Source organism: Haliotis rufescens, unplaced genomic scaffold (assembly GCF_023055435.1).
Source record: "Haliotis rufescens isolate VD_foot unplaced genomic scaffold, xgHalRufe1.0.p SCAF_2, whole genome shotgun sequence".
NCBI classification, from domain to species: domain Eukaryota; kingdom Metazoa; phylum Mollusca; class Gastropoda; order Lepetellida; family Haliotidae; genus Haliotis; species Haliotis rufescens.
In genome coordinates, this window is record NW_025963890.1 from 65,971,282 (window position 1) to 65,986,948 (window position 15,667).

The window sequence follows — 15,667 nt, forward strand, 5'->3', positions numbered from 1 at the left end:
GTGGACTATTGTGAACTTTCATCGTTCACAATAGGGGGACTGTGGTGTGACCTGCAAATATCCTGATATACAGTGCATATATGTTAGATATGGGAAGTGTATATGTTACAGCCAGACGTTTAACAGCAGCTGTTACCATAGTTTTAATTGCAACAACAATGTGATATATTACCACACGGTCATAGTTGATGTGTTCCATATTTGAAGTGTTAGGACCTTGATACTATGTACATATTTGATGTGTTAGGACCTTGATACTCTGTACATATTTGATGTGTTAGGACCTTAATACTATGTACATATTTGATGTGTTAGGGCCTTGATACTCTGTACATATTTGATGTGTTAGGACCTTGATACTCTGTACATATTTGATGTGTTAGGACCTTGATACTCTGTGCATATTTGATGTGTTAGGACCTTGATACTCTGTACATATTTGATGTGTTAGGACCTTGATACTCTGTACATATTTGATGTGTTAGGACCTTGATACTCTGTACATATTTGATGTGTTAGGACCTTGATACTCTGTACATATTTGATGTGTTAGGACCTTGATACTCTGTACATATTTGATGTGTTAGGACCTTGATACTCTGTGCATATTTGATGTGTTAGGACCTTGATACTCTGTACATATTTGATGTGTTAGGACCTTGATACTCTGTACATATTTGATGTGTTAGGACCTTGATACTCTGTACATATTTGATGTGTTAGGACCTTGATACTCTGTACATATTTGATGTGTTAGGACCTTGATACTCTGTACATATTTGATGTGCTAGGACCTTGATACTCTGTACATATTTGATGTGTTAGGACCTTGATACTCTGTACATATTTGATGTGCTAGGACCTTGATACTCTGTACATATTTGATGTGTTAGGACCTTGATACTCTGTACATATTTGATGTGTTAGGACCTTTATACTCTGTACATATTTGATGTGTTAGGACCTTGATACTCTGTACATATTTGATGTGTTAGGGCCTTGACACTCTGCATATATTTGATGTGTTAGGACCTTGATATTCTGTACATAGATAATATGTTAGGACCCAGGTACTCTGTACCCATTTGATGTGTTAGGACCTTAATACACAGTCAGTGCATATTTGATGTGTTAGGACCTTGATACTCTGTATATAATTGACGTGTTAGGACCGTGATACTCTGTATATAATTGACGTGTTATAATCTTGATACTCTGTACATGTCTAATGTGTTAGGGCCTTGATACACAGTCAGTACATATTTGATGTACATGTGTTTGGACCGCGATACTCTGTATAAGTTAATGTGTTAGGACCGTGATACTCTGTATAAGTTAATGTGTTAGGACCGTGATACTCTGCATAAGTTAATGTGTTAGGACCGTGATACTCTGTATAAGTTAATGTGTTAGGACCGTGATACTTTGTATAAGTTAATGTGTTAGGACCGTGATACTCTGTATAAGTTAATGTGTTAGGACCGTGATACTCTGTATAAGTTAATGTGTTAGGACCGTGATACTCTGCATAAGTTAATGTGTTAGGACCGTGATACTCTGTATAAGTTAATGTGTTAGGACCGTGATACTCTGTATAAGTTAATGTGTTAGGACCGTGATACTCTGTATAAGTTAATGTGTTAGTACCTTGGTACTCTGTATAAGTTAATGTGTTAGGACCTTGATACTCTGTATAAGTTAATGTGTTAGGACCGTGATACTCTGCATAAGTTAATGTGTTAGGACCGTGATACTTTGTATAAGTTAATGTATTAGGACCGTGATACTTTGTATAAGTTAATGTGTTAGGACCGTGATACTCTGTATAAGTTAATGTGTTAGGACCTTGGTACTTTGTATAAGTTAATTTGTTAGGACCTTGATATATTTGAAGTGTTAGGGCCTTAATACACAGTCAGTGCATGTTTGATGTGTTAGGACCTTGACATTCTGTATATAATTGACGTGTTAGGATCTTGATACTCTGTATATAACTGACGTGTTAGAATCTTGATACTCTGTACATATCTAATGTGTTAGGGCCTTTATATACAGTCAGTACATATTTGAAGTGTTGGGACCTTGATACTCATTACATATTTGATGTGCTACGACCTTGATACTCTGTGACATAATATGGGACTGTATGTGACATATGACCTATAATTACTAATTGTCCTCGTGTCACACTCAGAATTGAGGAAGTAGAATAATGTACATTCGTGTCTTGTATCGGTTTATAGTATGTGGTATTACACGTATATATACATATACCAGGACTCTAATTGACATTTACATCCCTAGTTTGCCAGGGAGCGACACGAGGCTCATCAGTTGTCATTACGCGAAGCAAGAGCAATGGCTAACCTCATCTTCATTTTTATATTAGTTCTTTTGTTACAGTGCAGGCCAACAAATGGTAGGTTTCATTACCTAACTAACTCTCTATCTTCACATGACATGTAACATATGCTGTCTTTTGACTTAAGGAAATATATTTATTGCTTTGTTCACTGACGTCAATGTCTTCATCAATTTTCTTTACTGTTGACAATTAGTAAATGTTGATGTGTATATATTGGATAACGCGCTACGAGTTACTACTGTTAATAGCGCCTGGTTAAATGCACGATGTAAATCCCAACCGTCATGTCGCTATTCGGTACTGAATACCATGCCCGTATTTTGGACAAATATCAGTACTACATTACATCCTTGTTCAAATATGCATTTTGATACTTTTGTGAGAACAGCTGTCATTTTGTTAAGACTTTACAAACCAGGAACACAGTGATTCACCTTGCGACTAAAGTGAAGCCTCAATAATTCGGTCGGTGTTGTCCGGAAGAAAATCATTATCACATTTCAAGATGCCCTTAGAGGCTTAAGCGTATAATGTACGTGACTTTATGATTGTCTATATTTGCAATAGGTTTCAAAAGGTTGATGTAAATGGATTGGTTTTATGAATAATGTATAATTGATGAAATGTTACACATTGTATATTATTTGAAATGTGAATAAAGATTTTTTTTAAATAAATAAAAATAATAATAATGTACGTGAGGCGGAGTCAGGTATTTGGTAGTGGTATTTAGGTTATAACCCCAGTGTCAGTTTGAAACTAAATACTGTGGTCATAGAAAGTCAAGCTTTTCACTTTTCGATTTTCATTAAAGGCTTAGTGAAGTCATTCCAAACAATTTATAGTAGACATTCAGAGGAATTTAACCAAAATGACACGTCGCTTGTTTGCATGATTCGCGATGCTGTGTCATTTAATGTCCTTTACAGGGAGTTTTCACACGTCCTCAATCACTCCACTTACACGTAGTGTCATCACTGATTTTCAGTGAGCAATTCACATAAATCATTTGACTAAGTTGCCTTTTACACCCTATAAAATCTTTTTCGACCGATATTCGAGATTGATTATTCCGTGGCGTTGACGTTTTGAATAGTGTCTAACTCGCAAGGGACAATTTTTTTAATACTGCACAAGAAATGTGACATTTCTGACAACCAAAACCTCTGAATCGACATACATGTGTATATCAAATGACCTACGTTTAATGTATGAGTACATTATGTTCTAGCTGTGGCCTAGTGGTTTACGCAGCCTTATTTCACTATGCAGAGTTCCGTCCCTTAGCACTGTCAGAATCATATGATCGTTGGTTCGAATCCCGTATTTGTCCCGATAATGATCGGTCCGTGCTTGATGTTAAATCAAAGTGGCAAAGGTCCACGAAATGCGCCACCTTCAGCATTCCCCTCATAAAGGTTACACATCTTGATAAAGCTGGCACTGCTTGATTTACACAAACTCATAGGTATGACATTATTTTGCTTCAATATCCCACTTTGTAGTCTGACTAGGTAGACTCGTGAAGATTCGGTCTTCAGCAACCCATGCTTGCCGTAAGAGGCGACTTTGCTTAACGGGATCTGATGGTCAGGCTCGCTGACTTGGTTTGATGCATAGATAGATGCTCATGATGTCAATCACTATATTGTCTGGTCTAAACTCAATTATTTACATACCGCCGTCATATAGCTGGGATATTGCTGAGTGTGGCGTTAAACAACAAATTAACAAACAAACTGACAAGGGAACTTGGTTGATATCCCGATGGCCTGGATCGTTGCTGACAATATCAATCACTGGTTTTACTCGCACTGTCATATAACGGGAATACTACGGCTGTAAACAACAACAAAGGCCAAATTGATGGGCAGTGTGATCTGTAGTTAAACAGACATCTGTTGTCTCATTCCAACGGTACAGAAATTAAGAATTACGTCTCTTGTAAATAAGGATGCAGATCAGGAGGCCGCCGTTATTATAAGGAAGGAAGCTGTACATCGTGTGCTGCTGGCTGTAAGGACGGGAGATGTAATGATGATGGTAGCTGTAGCTGTAAAGCTCAGTGGGCCGGACGTGGCTGCAAAACAAGTATGTCATTTTTCTGAGTAATGTACAATACACATATATCTCGTTAACTCGAAGTCCTGATGATTATAGTGGAATAGATTTCGAGTTATGCGTAGTTCGACAGAGGCGGAGTTGTATTTTAACAATAATTCCGATAAAGATTCTACAGTGAGCATGCAATGTCTTAAACGATACATCGAGATAATGGGGTTCGACTTAGTGAGGTTTCGCTATATTGGATATTACACGGCTACCAGATGTGCTTTTAAAGGAAGCCATCGACCAATACCAAAGGACTGGAAAACCTCAATTAGCACGTGACCTAACTACGTCAGTTTAATTTTCCTTTTTTGTGCAAAAGCAGTGTTTTTGTAATAATTTGTATATTACCACTTTGTTCTAGGACCTACGGGTGGGAAACTCTTGTGTTGCTAAAAAGTGCTCGTTGTTTAGATTAGCCAGGTCTTAGAATTAGGTCTCGATTGCTACCTTCAGGAGATGCGTATTTGCGAAAGTACTGCATGACATTCACTTATTTGTCGATAATTATTTATTGATTAAATGTTGATGCACTATGCTTTGCACAATGCACTGACGGGTATGTGCAGGGGCACAGTTGTGTGGCGTGTGGGTCTGGGTGTCAGTTGGGCAGATGTGATGCTGATGACGGCACATGCAGATGTAAATCGGGCTGGATAGGACGTCGTTGTACAATCAGTATGTCTATTTCATCGCCTATTATTTTCTTATTGTATACAGGTTTATACAAATACAAATTATAAAACGCTTTTTATTGTTCATAATGCATAGGATGTCATACCCTTAACTGACGTAATTTATACACCGCTTTGTTGTTGATAATGCTGTTATTTAATTCATCGTGCTCTGTATAATTGATGCTGCTAACACAAGGCTTTGTTGTGCAGGATGCAGGTATGGTTATTACGTGTACGCACGGATGTGTAAGAGGTGTAGTACCTGGTGCCAGTCGCGGGGGTGTAATCCTGATGACGGCACATGCAAATGCAGACTTGGTTGGGCAGGACGTCGTTGCACAATACAAATGCCGGTATCAGGTAACAAACTATTAGTGTATTAAAATATTCAGTTGTTTAAGGATCTGTGAGCTTGCTACATCAGCCTTTTTAGCATGCAGGAACGTCAGTATAGAGATGAATAAATTGTAGATTCATTGGTGGTGCAAAGAGACAATAAAGACAGAAAACATTAATTAATTGAATTAGAATTCATTCATTCATTCATTCATTCATTCATTCATTCATTCATTCATTCATCCATTCCATTTCCATTTATTAATTTCAACACTATTTTAAAATAATATTTAAAAATGAATATTGAAAATCACAATCATTGAACAATCATCAGTGTTGTACAGCTAGGAAGTAAAAGATTCATATGATAATAATTACGAAATGTTAACTTTAAGTTATATATTAGTCAACATAGACACGAAATCAGCTGCATCATAATGTTTTTATTTTCCACATTATTCAACTAAGTAAAGGGGTTATGTTACACGCCTCAGATCGCTTGGAACGAATGGTAGTCGGTCGTTAATATGGGATATAGGCACTACTTTCCATCAGGCGAACTGGACTGTAAGCTTTAGAGGTGTGTATATGTAGTTATCATATAATACATTCACGAATACAACCTCACTTATTGTATATATAATTGTTGCAAATGTGCGCTCATAATCGGAATAATCGTATTAATAGGAAACAGATATCCATCATGATTGAATACTCCCCAGGGTGATGAGAATGAAACCGAGTGAACACTGATCCCCGAAATAATGTTATCTTATTTTAAAATATATATTTACAAAATAGAAAGAATAATCTATATGGAGTCCAGAACAATGCAAGTCTGGGCCAGCTAGACTTGCCAAATAATTGATAATGATCACTGTAAATTATTATTATTATTTCTCAAATCACGAAATCACGTGAATGGGAGTGTAAAATACAGTGGTAGTGACGCCGACAGAAATCCACGTGCAGTCTGTATATTTCGTGGCGGGGTATACGAGATATATTCCCCCGCTGAGAAACTGATTACCCTTCAAGGCGGGTTACACAGTATTTTATCAAGATCACGTGGACCAAAATCAGATGTCATCATTCTGACACTGAGTTATGATAAAATATTTTATAAAGATAACGTGGTCTAATTAGATCGCATCATTCTGACATGGAGGTATGATAAATGCCTTTATTTCACTCTTACGTGTTAATGATAGGTTTACATGTATTTTCTACCAGCAGTTCAAATATCTCCAGAGGCATCGACCCAGAGTACAATGAGGCCAGCCAACGCTGCCACACTCTCTCTCACAGATAAAGCTCGTACCGCGAAACCCAGTATGACGGGCTCGACCAGCAGTGTCACAGTCTCCCTCACAGGTAAAACTCGTACTTCGACACCCAGTATGACGGGTTCGACCACCAGTGTCACAGTCCCCCTTACAAGTAAAACTCGTACCTCGACACCCAGTATGACGGGCTCGACCAGCAGTGTCACAGTCTCCCTTACAAGTAAAACTCGTACCTCGACACCCAGTATGACGGGCTCGACCAGCAGTGTCACAGTCTCCCTCACAAGTAAAACTCGTACCTCGACACCCAGTATGACGGGCACGACCAACAGTGTCACAGTCTCCCTTACAAGTAAAACTCGTACCTCGACACCCAGTATGACGGGCTCGACCAACAGTGTCACAGTCTCCCTTACAGGTAAAACTCGTACCTCGACACCCAGTATGACGGGCTCGACCAACAGTGTCACAGTCTCCCTTACAGGTAAAACTCGTACCTCGACACCCAGTATGACGGGCTCGACCAGCAGTGTCACAGTCTCCCTCCCAACACCATGACACTCCCTCCACCATGTGGCACGACCTCCTGCACGCAACACGCCACCGTTCGTTCACCCCTTCGGCGGTAAACACGTTGTCTTCCATCAGCCCTAAACTTACAGAATCGACTTTCGTCAGTGAAGACAACCCTCTGCCAGTCATGTCGTTGCCAACGTCGTACAGTCCGGGCCCATCTCAATCGCAGACGACGATGTTGCGCTGTCAACAGCTGTCCTCTGTATGGTCTAAAAGCCCTGATTCCATGAGCCCTGAGTCTCCTGGCCACTGTCTGTCGACTAACCCTGTGACCTAAGGCATTTGTCGCCGATGACGTCACTGTTAGGAAGCGATTTCGGAGGTGCAAGGGACGCAAGTACCGGTCATCATGGGGCGTGGTCACTCTGGGTCTGCCTGTTCTTGGCCTGTCAGCGGTGCGCCTTGTCTGTCTGTAACGTTGCATCAAGTTGGTAACGGCAACACGGGAGCAACCGAAGGTTCGTGCAATATGGGCGTGTGTGGCTCCCATCTGTACCATACCCAAGGCTCGTTCACGTTGTTCGACTGTGAGTCGTGGCATTTCTTTTGTGGTTTTTTTTATCACTGTGGATGTCTGGCTTGCCGTTGCAATCGTTTTATACCCTTACCCGCACGTGCATTTGCAGTGTTATCTCGCAAACATGTAACAGACGATTAACATTTTCTGCATACACTATTGTTGTATTTAGGTTATGTGTTTTAGATAGACTTCATTGAAAATGTTTTTATACTTTGTCTGAAATTTATATTTTCAGTTGGTAAAGTTTCTTTTGGACGTCAGTTTATAATAAATAATAAAGTCCACGTTAGTCCAACATCTTCTTTATGTCAGAAACTGGTAGTCAGAAATTGGTAGTCGATGACATAAAGTTCTAAATGTTAACAGGTTTAATGTAAATCAACATGACACGATTTCTTATTTGCGCGGCAAAACGCCGTCCTTACTCAAATACTCAATAACAAGCAATATCAGAAGCATTATAAACGTCAATCCGAGAACTGTGAAGTTTGCATGACACCAATACTGGACATATTTCTAACCATCAGGGACACCTCGGACGTCAACCACGTTGGAAAATGTCACAAACACCGAACCGGAACAAGGTAAGTTGTGTCAGTGTCACATTGCCAGGAAGACCGGCGTGCTGCTAGCAGTTAAATAGTACGAGCATTACAAGAAATACCGGTTTAACATTAGTGAGATTAAAGGAGGACAAGGATCACATTCTATTTGACGGTCTTAGCAAATATAATTCAAGTTCCTCTTCTGCACCAATTTCGCTGTTGGATTAACAGTCTTTTTAGATCAACTAATTACACACACACACAAACACACATACACACACAGACACACACACACAGAGACACACACACACAAACAGACGCAAACAGACAGACAGACAGACACACACACACAGACACACACACACACAGACACACACACACACACACACACACACATGTTTTGAATTGAGAGAGAGGGCATAGATTAGTCCTAATTTAAACCTTAGCATTTGATTGTGTTTGTCAGGTGGAGAGCTGTTGAAGAGTGCAGAAAACCAAACTTGGCCATACATACTCATATATAGTTTGACGCCAGTCGTGATTATATCATGTACCATACTGGGCCTGTCCTTGGCGATAAAAAGGTGAGGATGCAGAAGTAAGGTGGCACGCTGTTACATAACTGTCACTTTAGGCTTACCAATCACATTAGCTGACACGCCGTGACATAGGTGTCACTTTAGGCTTACCAATCACATTAGCTGACACGCCCTGACACAGGTGTCACTTTAGGCTTACCAATCACATAAGCTGACACGCCGTGACATAGGTGTCACTTTAGGCTTACCAATCACATTAGCTGACACGCCGTGACATAAGTGTCACTTTAGGCTTACCAATCACATTAGCTGACACGCCGTGACATAGGTGTCACTTTGGGCTTACCAATCACATTAGCTGACACGCCGTGACATAGGTGTCACTTTGGGCTAACCAATAACATTAGCTGACACGCCGTGACATAAGTGTCACTTTGGGCTAACCAATCACATTAGCTGACACGCCGTGACATAGGTGTCACTTTAGGCTTACGGCTCACGTTAGCTTACACGCCGTGACATAGGTGTCACTTTGGGCTAACCAATAACATTAGCTGACACGCCGTGACATAGGCGTCACCTTAGGCTTACGGCTCACGTTAGCTTACACGCCGTGACATAGGTGTCACTTTGGGCTAACCAATAACATTAGCTGACACGCCGTGACATAGGCGTCACTTTAGGCTTACCAATCACATTAGCTGACACGCCGTGACATAAGTGTCACTTTAGGCTTACCGATCACATTAGCTGACACGCCGTGACATAAGTGTCACTTTAGGCTTACAAATGACATTAGCTGACACGCCGTGACATAGGTGTCTCTTTAGGCTAACTTATCACATTAGCTGACACGCCGTGACATAGGTGTCACTTTAGGCTTACGGCTCACGTTAGCTGACACGCCGTGACATAGGTGTCTCTGTAGGCTTACCAATAACGTTAGCTGACATGATTAATCAAGCATGATATTAATACAGTATGTGAGGGAGTGTGTTTGGATTTACGTTTTACGTCGCTTGTGGGGGAGAACCTGTAGCTGTGGATGCAACGACCTCTGATATGATAATGAAGATCCTAGAATCATATTCAGGGTGAGTATTGGATTTGGACCGACAACCATGGGGTCCTGGTATGCCCAAGGGACACTACTCCGCATAGCGATTAACGTCGCCTTAGATTGGGCAATTAGTTCCCTTAACTGACATACAAAATATGCAGATTAAGTTGGTTTGTTTTAATTTCTTTTATCGTTTAGAAGACGCTCAAGGAAGACTTCCACGAACTCTGGGGCCAAGGTACCCTCCACAACAGACGGTCTGGGGGCAGGACAGGCGGTACAACTCGCCGACGTTTCGGAGGCGGGTGAAGACAGACATTATGACGTTATTCATGAACCAGTGACTCAAGTCGATGCCAGTGATGCAGATAAACCAGATCATGTCACGGATGAGAATGTGTATGCAGTTCCCTTCGAGAACAGGGATGTCAATTTCTATGAAAATACTTGCCAAAGTACGGACGGAAATATGTATGCAATTCCTACAGCAAATATGGACACACATGTCTATGAAGGAATTAAAACACGTACAAAAATATCAAGAAAGTAATTACAACGTACTACTTCATATACCTTTTAGCTTCCTTGTAGATACTAATGTCTGCTAAACACCGAGAGCAATAATTAAGTTGGTGAAAGTACTTATGTATTTCTGGAAACATTTTTGAATATCATATACAAAATTTATTTGACTTCATTTCCACATCTATGAGATAGTAAGGAATATATAGTCAACGCCTGTTGTAAAAACCTATTTTAATTTGTTATACAATATGCTATATATCGGATTAATATTTTCAAACAGCGCCGATTTTTATATAATAATCCTCACATTATACCAAAACGTTTAACACTTTATTATGTATATACGGACTGAAAGGAGATCTATTAAAAAATCAACCTTTTAAATATTCTTACAAAGTACATATTTACACAAAAAAGAGTTATGTGTGATTTCGTTGTTATCTCTCCTATTTTATTGACAAAACATGCAGGGTGAACCTTTCTACATTTTTTAGGGTTCCAACACCCCCTCCCTTGAATCGGTAATACCATCTAATTATCTCATTTGCTCACCCTTGGGAGGGGGGAGATATGCATTGTTGAATGAACAGTTCTTTACATGAATATTTTAGTTGTACATATATAATGTTGTACTGTCTTAAATATTGCTTCATTTTCTGTAAGGAAGCCTTTGCGTACGCCATTAAATTTTAATAAATGTTGAATCTGCGGACCAAACACGATATCATATACGTCCCGCGTATCACATCGCTGAGTACCGAATACCCTCTAAATAGACCCCTGAATCCCGCGTACCAAAAGGGGGTTGGCAGCCTTATTTTGGGGACGTTTTTAATAAACTAGACTTGAAGTTGAGAAGCCTCTGTATGCACGGTATCTGTAAGCCCTGAAAAATAATATAAAACACGGTAATACTCACCACAGCGTACATAATATACACCTTTTTTAAATATGGAAACAGGATAGATGATATAAATAAATGAAGATGTCTTAGTCATAAAAAAACGAAAAAAAAAAAAAAATATCAAGCGCATGTATTTGCCCCGGGAATGATTTTACAACAAATGCCAAATCTGACAAGAAGTATACGTGTATTTTATTGGATGTATGTTTATTATCCATTATTAATAATCAGAGGCGGATCCAGATTTTCTCAAACGAACTATTTCTTCCCTCGCTGGGGAGAGAAGTTTTCACTGGTTGTGGATTTCCAAAGTAGGGGCGCTGGGGGTGGAGGTGGTTTAATCCCTTGAATCCCGCCTCCGGATCCGCCATGGACGATTATTTCAGTCATCATTTGTTTAAATCTGGGATAGGTTATTGTTTGGCACAAAACTTGTTTAGGTGAGATTAGTGTGAATTTGTGTACATTTTGAGAGAAATGATAGTGACAGGTATTTTTAGTGCGATATTGTCATTTTTATTTCATTTAATTATTGTTAAATAAATTTATTTTATTCTTCGCTTGTGTCTCTCTAATATATGGTAGTCTATGTTATAATGATGGATGTCTTTTGGACGAGACGAGTATAGTCACTGTACATGTACAGGCTAAATGCTTGCCACAAATATCGATCTATTGATCGTTGAAGTACATATTATTATAACACGACAATATTAACTGGACCAAACATCACTAGACAGTACAATTTTAACACCCATAACATTCATTTGTATAGAAAACAAATTTAGCTCAAATAGCCCAAATGCTAATTGTTTGGCATAAAGACAACACACTTAATAATGTTTTGACAATGCTAAACGTCAATCTACACCATTTTACAAAAGAATAACAGTCTCACGATTTTTTATTATTGACATACAGTAAACTACGGTTATAGCGAACTCAAAGGGACTACTAATTTTAGTTCGTTATAACCGTAGTTCGTTATAAGCATATATACAGCATAACTACAGCATATAGTCGGGACTAATAAGTTAGTTCGTTATATCCGTTAGTTCGTTATAAGCGTGTTCATTATTACCGTAGTTTACTGTACATCCATTTTATTTAGAAATTTCAGCATAGCGTTTAACGCCAGATTGTGTTCCCTAGTCTTTCCGTGTTGATATCGGACTGATCGCCTTCACTCGGTAGATCTTCTTCGCTGCTGTCAAGACAAGTTTGACTAACCACTGGCTTATATCGATATGTGTAAGGTCATTGAGTGAAAAGTCAACTTTCTTAACGACGGCATTGTCAGGTGATGCCATGGCAAACGCTAGTAATCTACCAAACACTATACAGAATCAGTGATTGTTTGCAAGTCAACTCTCCGCTATGACGCCACGTCACGTGATAACAACTCTGCTCATTAAGTCTCGGTAGTTTCCGGAATATGAGTAGGTTTAACGTTTTCTGTCACAAATATTGCTTTTAGTCTTTTTTCCTTCAAGATAATTGTTTTAATATGCTTTATAAATGATATAATCCCATATCTATAGTTTACTGTAAATTTTCTTTAACTCAGGATAAATATATATTCTTTGCCTACATGTATCACTTTCTCATTACAACTCTCCTTTCTCCAAGAATAGTGACGTTCAACCAGGACGGAAGCTCTCTGTCAAGTGTTAATATTGTCACGAATATGGAGCTCCTTGATATTCACCCACTCTTGGCGACATGGTGACATCCGGTTCCCCCCAAATTCAACTTGGAGTACAAGGAAACATGCTGTGTCTCTCGAATTGCCCTTCCTTTTGGTGAACATATCACAGACTTGTCATCATGTAGAGAATGAGTATATGTCGCTTATAAACTCTAGTCTATGGATGATGTCATATGGGGTTAGGTGAAATTGGCTTAAACGTCGCGTTAAAGATTGTTTAACATATATTGCGACGTGCATGCACGTGTGTGTATACATTTGTGTGTGTGCGTTTACTATTCCGCACTGATGTCGATTTATAGTGCTATCCCACTGAGATACCATGCCGTAGTTTAACATTAATACCCCACTCCGACACAGCACACTGACCAGTCCTTGTTTAAGTCCCTTAATCCCGAGCGCCAGGCAGGGTAACAACAAGTACCATCTTTGAACGTCCTTTGGTTTGACGCGGCCGGGGATCGAACTCAGGACCTTCCGCTCTCCGGGCAATAGCTCTTTTCACTAGACCACGGAGGCGGTCTGATGTCATATAAATGTTGTATAGAAAACATGTGTCAGCCCACGTGTATTCCACTGTTCACAAACATCCATCTATTGAACGTTAGTACCTTTTGTTTGTTGAACTATATGATTACACTGCCGGGCAAAAAAGCATACACGTGAAAACTGAATTTGACAAAAATATATTAACGTTATCAAAACGTTACTTGGCTGAAAACAGTCGCGAAACACTGCAAACTTCAGGTCCAAAACACAACTATGATACCCGTATCAAATACGTCACCATCGAAAGATTATTTCTTGCTTGTATCATTTGTAGCCATCATCAAACATAGCTGTACACATTTGCCCGGCAGTTTAATGAGTATCGATGGTTCACACTATGTGACTGGTCTGAGGTTTAAGGTTTCACATTCTGACGTGAAAGATGACTAATTGTGCTCGTCCTAGGGGAAGCAGTTCGCTGTGAAGAGTTGTGCCCCACAGTCGTGTATTAGTCAGCACCACATGTCATTGCTCATGGGTTTTACCCAAGTGATAAACATCTAGGACCTGAAACGATTTGGGTTTTCCGAAAAATGTTGGCACATCAAGCTGGTGATAAATCTTACTGACTGACTCACCCACCACCCACTGACTGACAAACCGCGACACAGCTACTTCCACTTTAAGCTTACCGCCCACATTTGCTGTCACGCCGTGACATAGCCGTCACTTTAGGCTTTCCAAAAACATTTGCTGTCACGCCGTGACATTGCTGTCACTTCAGGCTTACCACCCACATCAAAGTGTAAGTGATGTCGAGATTGAAAATCATTATCTCTAATATAGCCTAATGTATCACATGAACCACACGGTGGCTTGACAGTGTGAATGACGCCTACATATGTACCTATGCTACTGAAGCAGTCGCAGCATTCATATTCAAAAAGCCATTTTGCCCTACAATACATCCCTATTATCAACACATTATTTGTTTATAATGAAACTTTCATCTGTAATTTTGGCACTCATTTATACTACTTAGAAGGTACACTTTCAATTGTTTTCTCAACCCAGTGAACAAAATGATACTTCCAAATGTAAATTGTCTTGAACCATGAAGGTTTACATCCTGAAAATCAGCTAATCTATTCCTCGTAAGCTGCCCAGCTCCAGTGTGTAAAGTGTATATGGCCGAAGCGGATGCCAGGGTTTCCTGTTGTGTCGTCTGTTTAGTTTTATTGTTTCTCCTCTGTAGCTGTAACGCCGACACAGACACCCCCATCAGCAGCTGTAACGCCGACACAGACTCCCCCATCAGCAGCTGTAACGCTGACACAGACTCTCCCAGCTGCAGCTGTAACGCCGACACAGACTCTCCCATCTGAAGTTGTAACGCCGACACAGACTCCCCCATCTGCAGCTGTAACGCCGACACAGACTCCCCCATCTGCAGCTGTAACGCCGACACAGACTCTCCCATCTGCAGCTGTAACGCCGACACAGACTCTCCCATCTGAAGTTGTAACGCCGACACAGACTCCCCCATCTGCAGCTGTAACGCTGACACAGACTCTCCCATCTGAAGTTGTAACGCTGACACAGACCCCCCTATCTGCAGTTGCAACGCCGACACAGACTCCCCCATCTGCAGTTGTAACGCCGACACAGACCCCCCCTATCTGCAGTTGTAACGCCGACACAGACTCCCCCATCTGCAGCTGTAACGCCGACACAGACTCTCCCATCTGCAGCTGTAACGCCGACACAGACTCTCCCATCTGAAGTTGTAACGCCGACACAGACTCTCCCATCTGCAGCTGTAACGCCGACACAGACTCCCCCATCTGCAGCTGTAACGCCAACACAGACTCTCCCATCTGCAGCTGTAACGCTGACACAGACTCTCCCATCTGAAGTTGTAACGCCGACACAGACTCCCCCATCTGCAGCTGTAACGCTGACACAGACTCCCCCATCTGCAGCTGTAACGCCGACACAGACTCTCCCATCTGCAGCTGTAACGCCGAC

The 15,667-nt window shown here is 40.5% G+C and overlaps 1 protein-coding gene across 2 annotated transcripts; it reads left to right on the forward strand.

The window, feature by feature from the left end:
• Positions 1-2,200: 2,200 nt before the first annotated feature.
• Positions 2,201-11,610, forward strand: LOC124134538 (multiple epidermal growth factor-like domains protein 9). 2 transcript variants are annotated; one of them, XM_046499403.2, is made up of 7 exons: positions 2,201-2,419; positions 4,319-4,456; positions 5,362-5,511; positions 6,721-6,861; positions 8,397-8,453; positions 8,881-8,998; positions 10,215-11,610. In XM_046499403.2, the coding sequence occupies exons 1-7, from the start codon at positions 2,359-2,361 to the stop codon at positions 10,561-10,563; spliced, it is 1,014 nt and encodes a 337-aa protein (XP_046355359.1). In that variant the 5' UTR covers positions 2,201-2,358; the 3' UTR covers positions 10,564-11,610. The 2 variants fall into 2 exon arrangements, with proteins under 2 accessions (XP_046355359.1, XP_046355357.1); XM_046499401.2 differs by having other exon boundaries at positions 2,203-2,419; positions 10,212-11,610.
• Positions 11,611-15,667: the final 4,057 nt, after the last annotated feature.

Coding starts and splice junctions, on each gene's coding strand:
- LOC124134538 (XM_046499401.2), top strand. CDS start 2,359: ATGGCTAACCTCATCTTCATTTTTATATTAGTTCTTTTGTTACAGTGC. Junction 2,420..4,318: donor ACAGTGCAGGCCAACAAATG/GTAGGTTTCATT, acceptor CTTGTAAATAAG/GATGCAGATCAGGAGGCCGC. Junction 5,512..6,720: donor AATACAAATGCCGGTATCAG/GTAACAAACTAT, acceptor ATTTTCTACCAG/CAGTTCAAATATCTCCAGAG.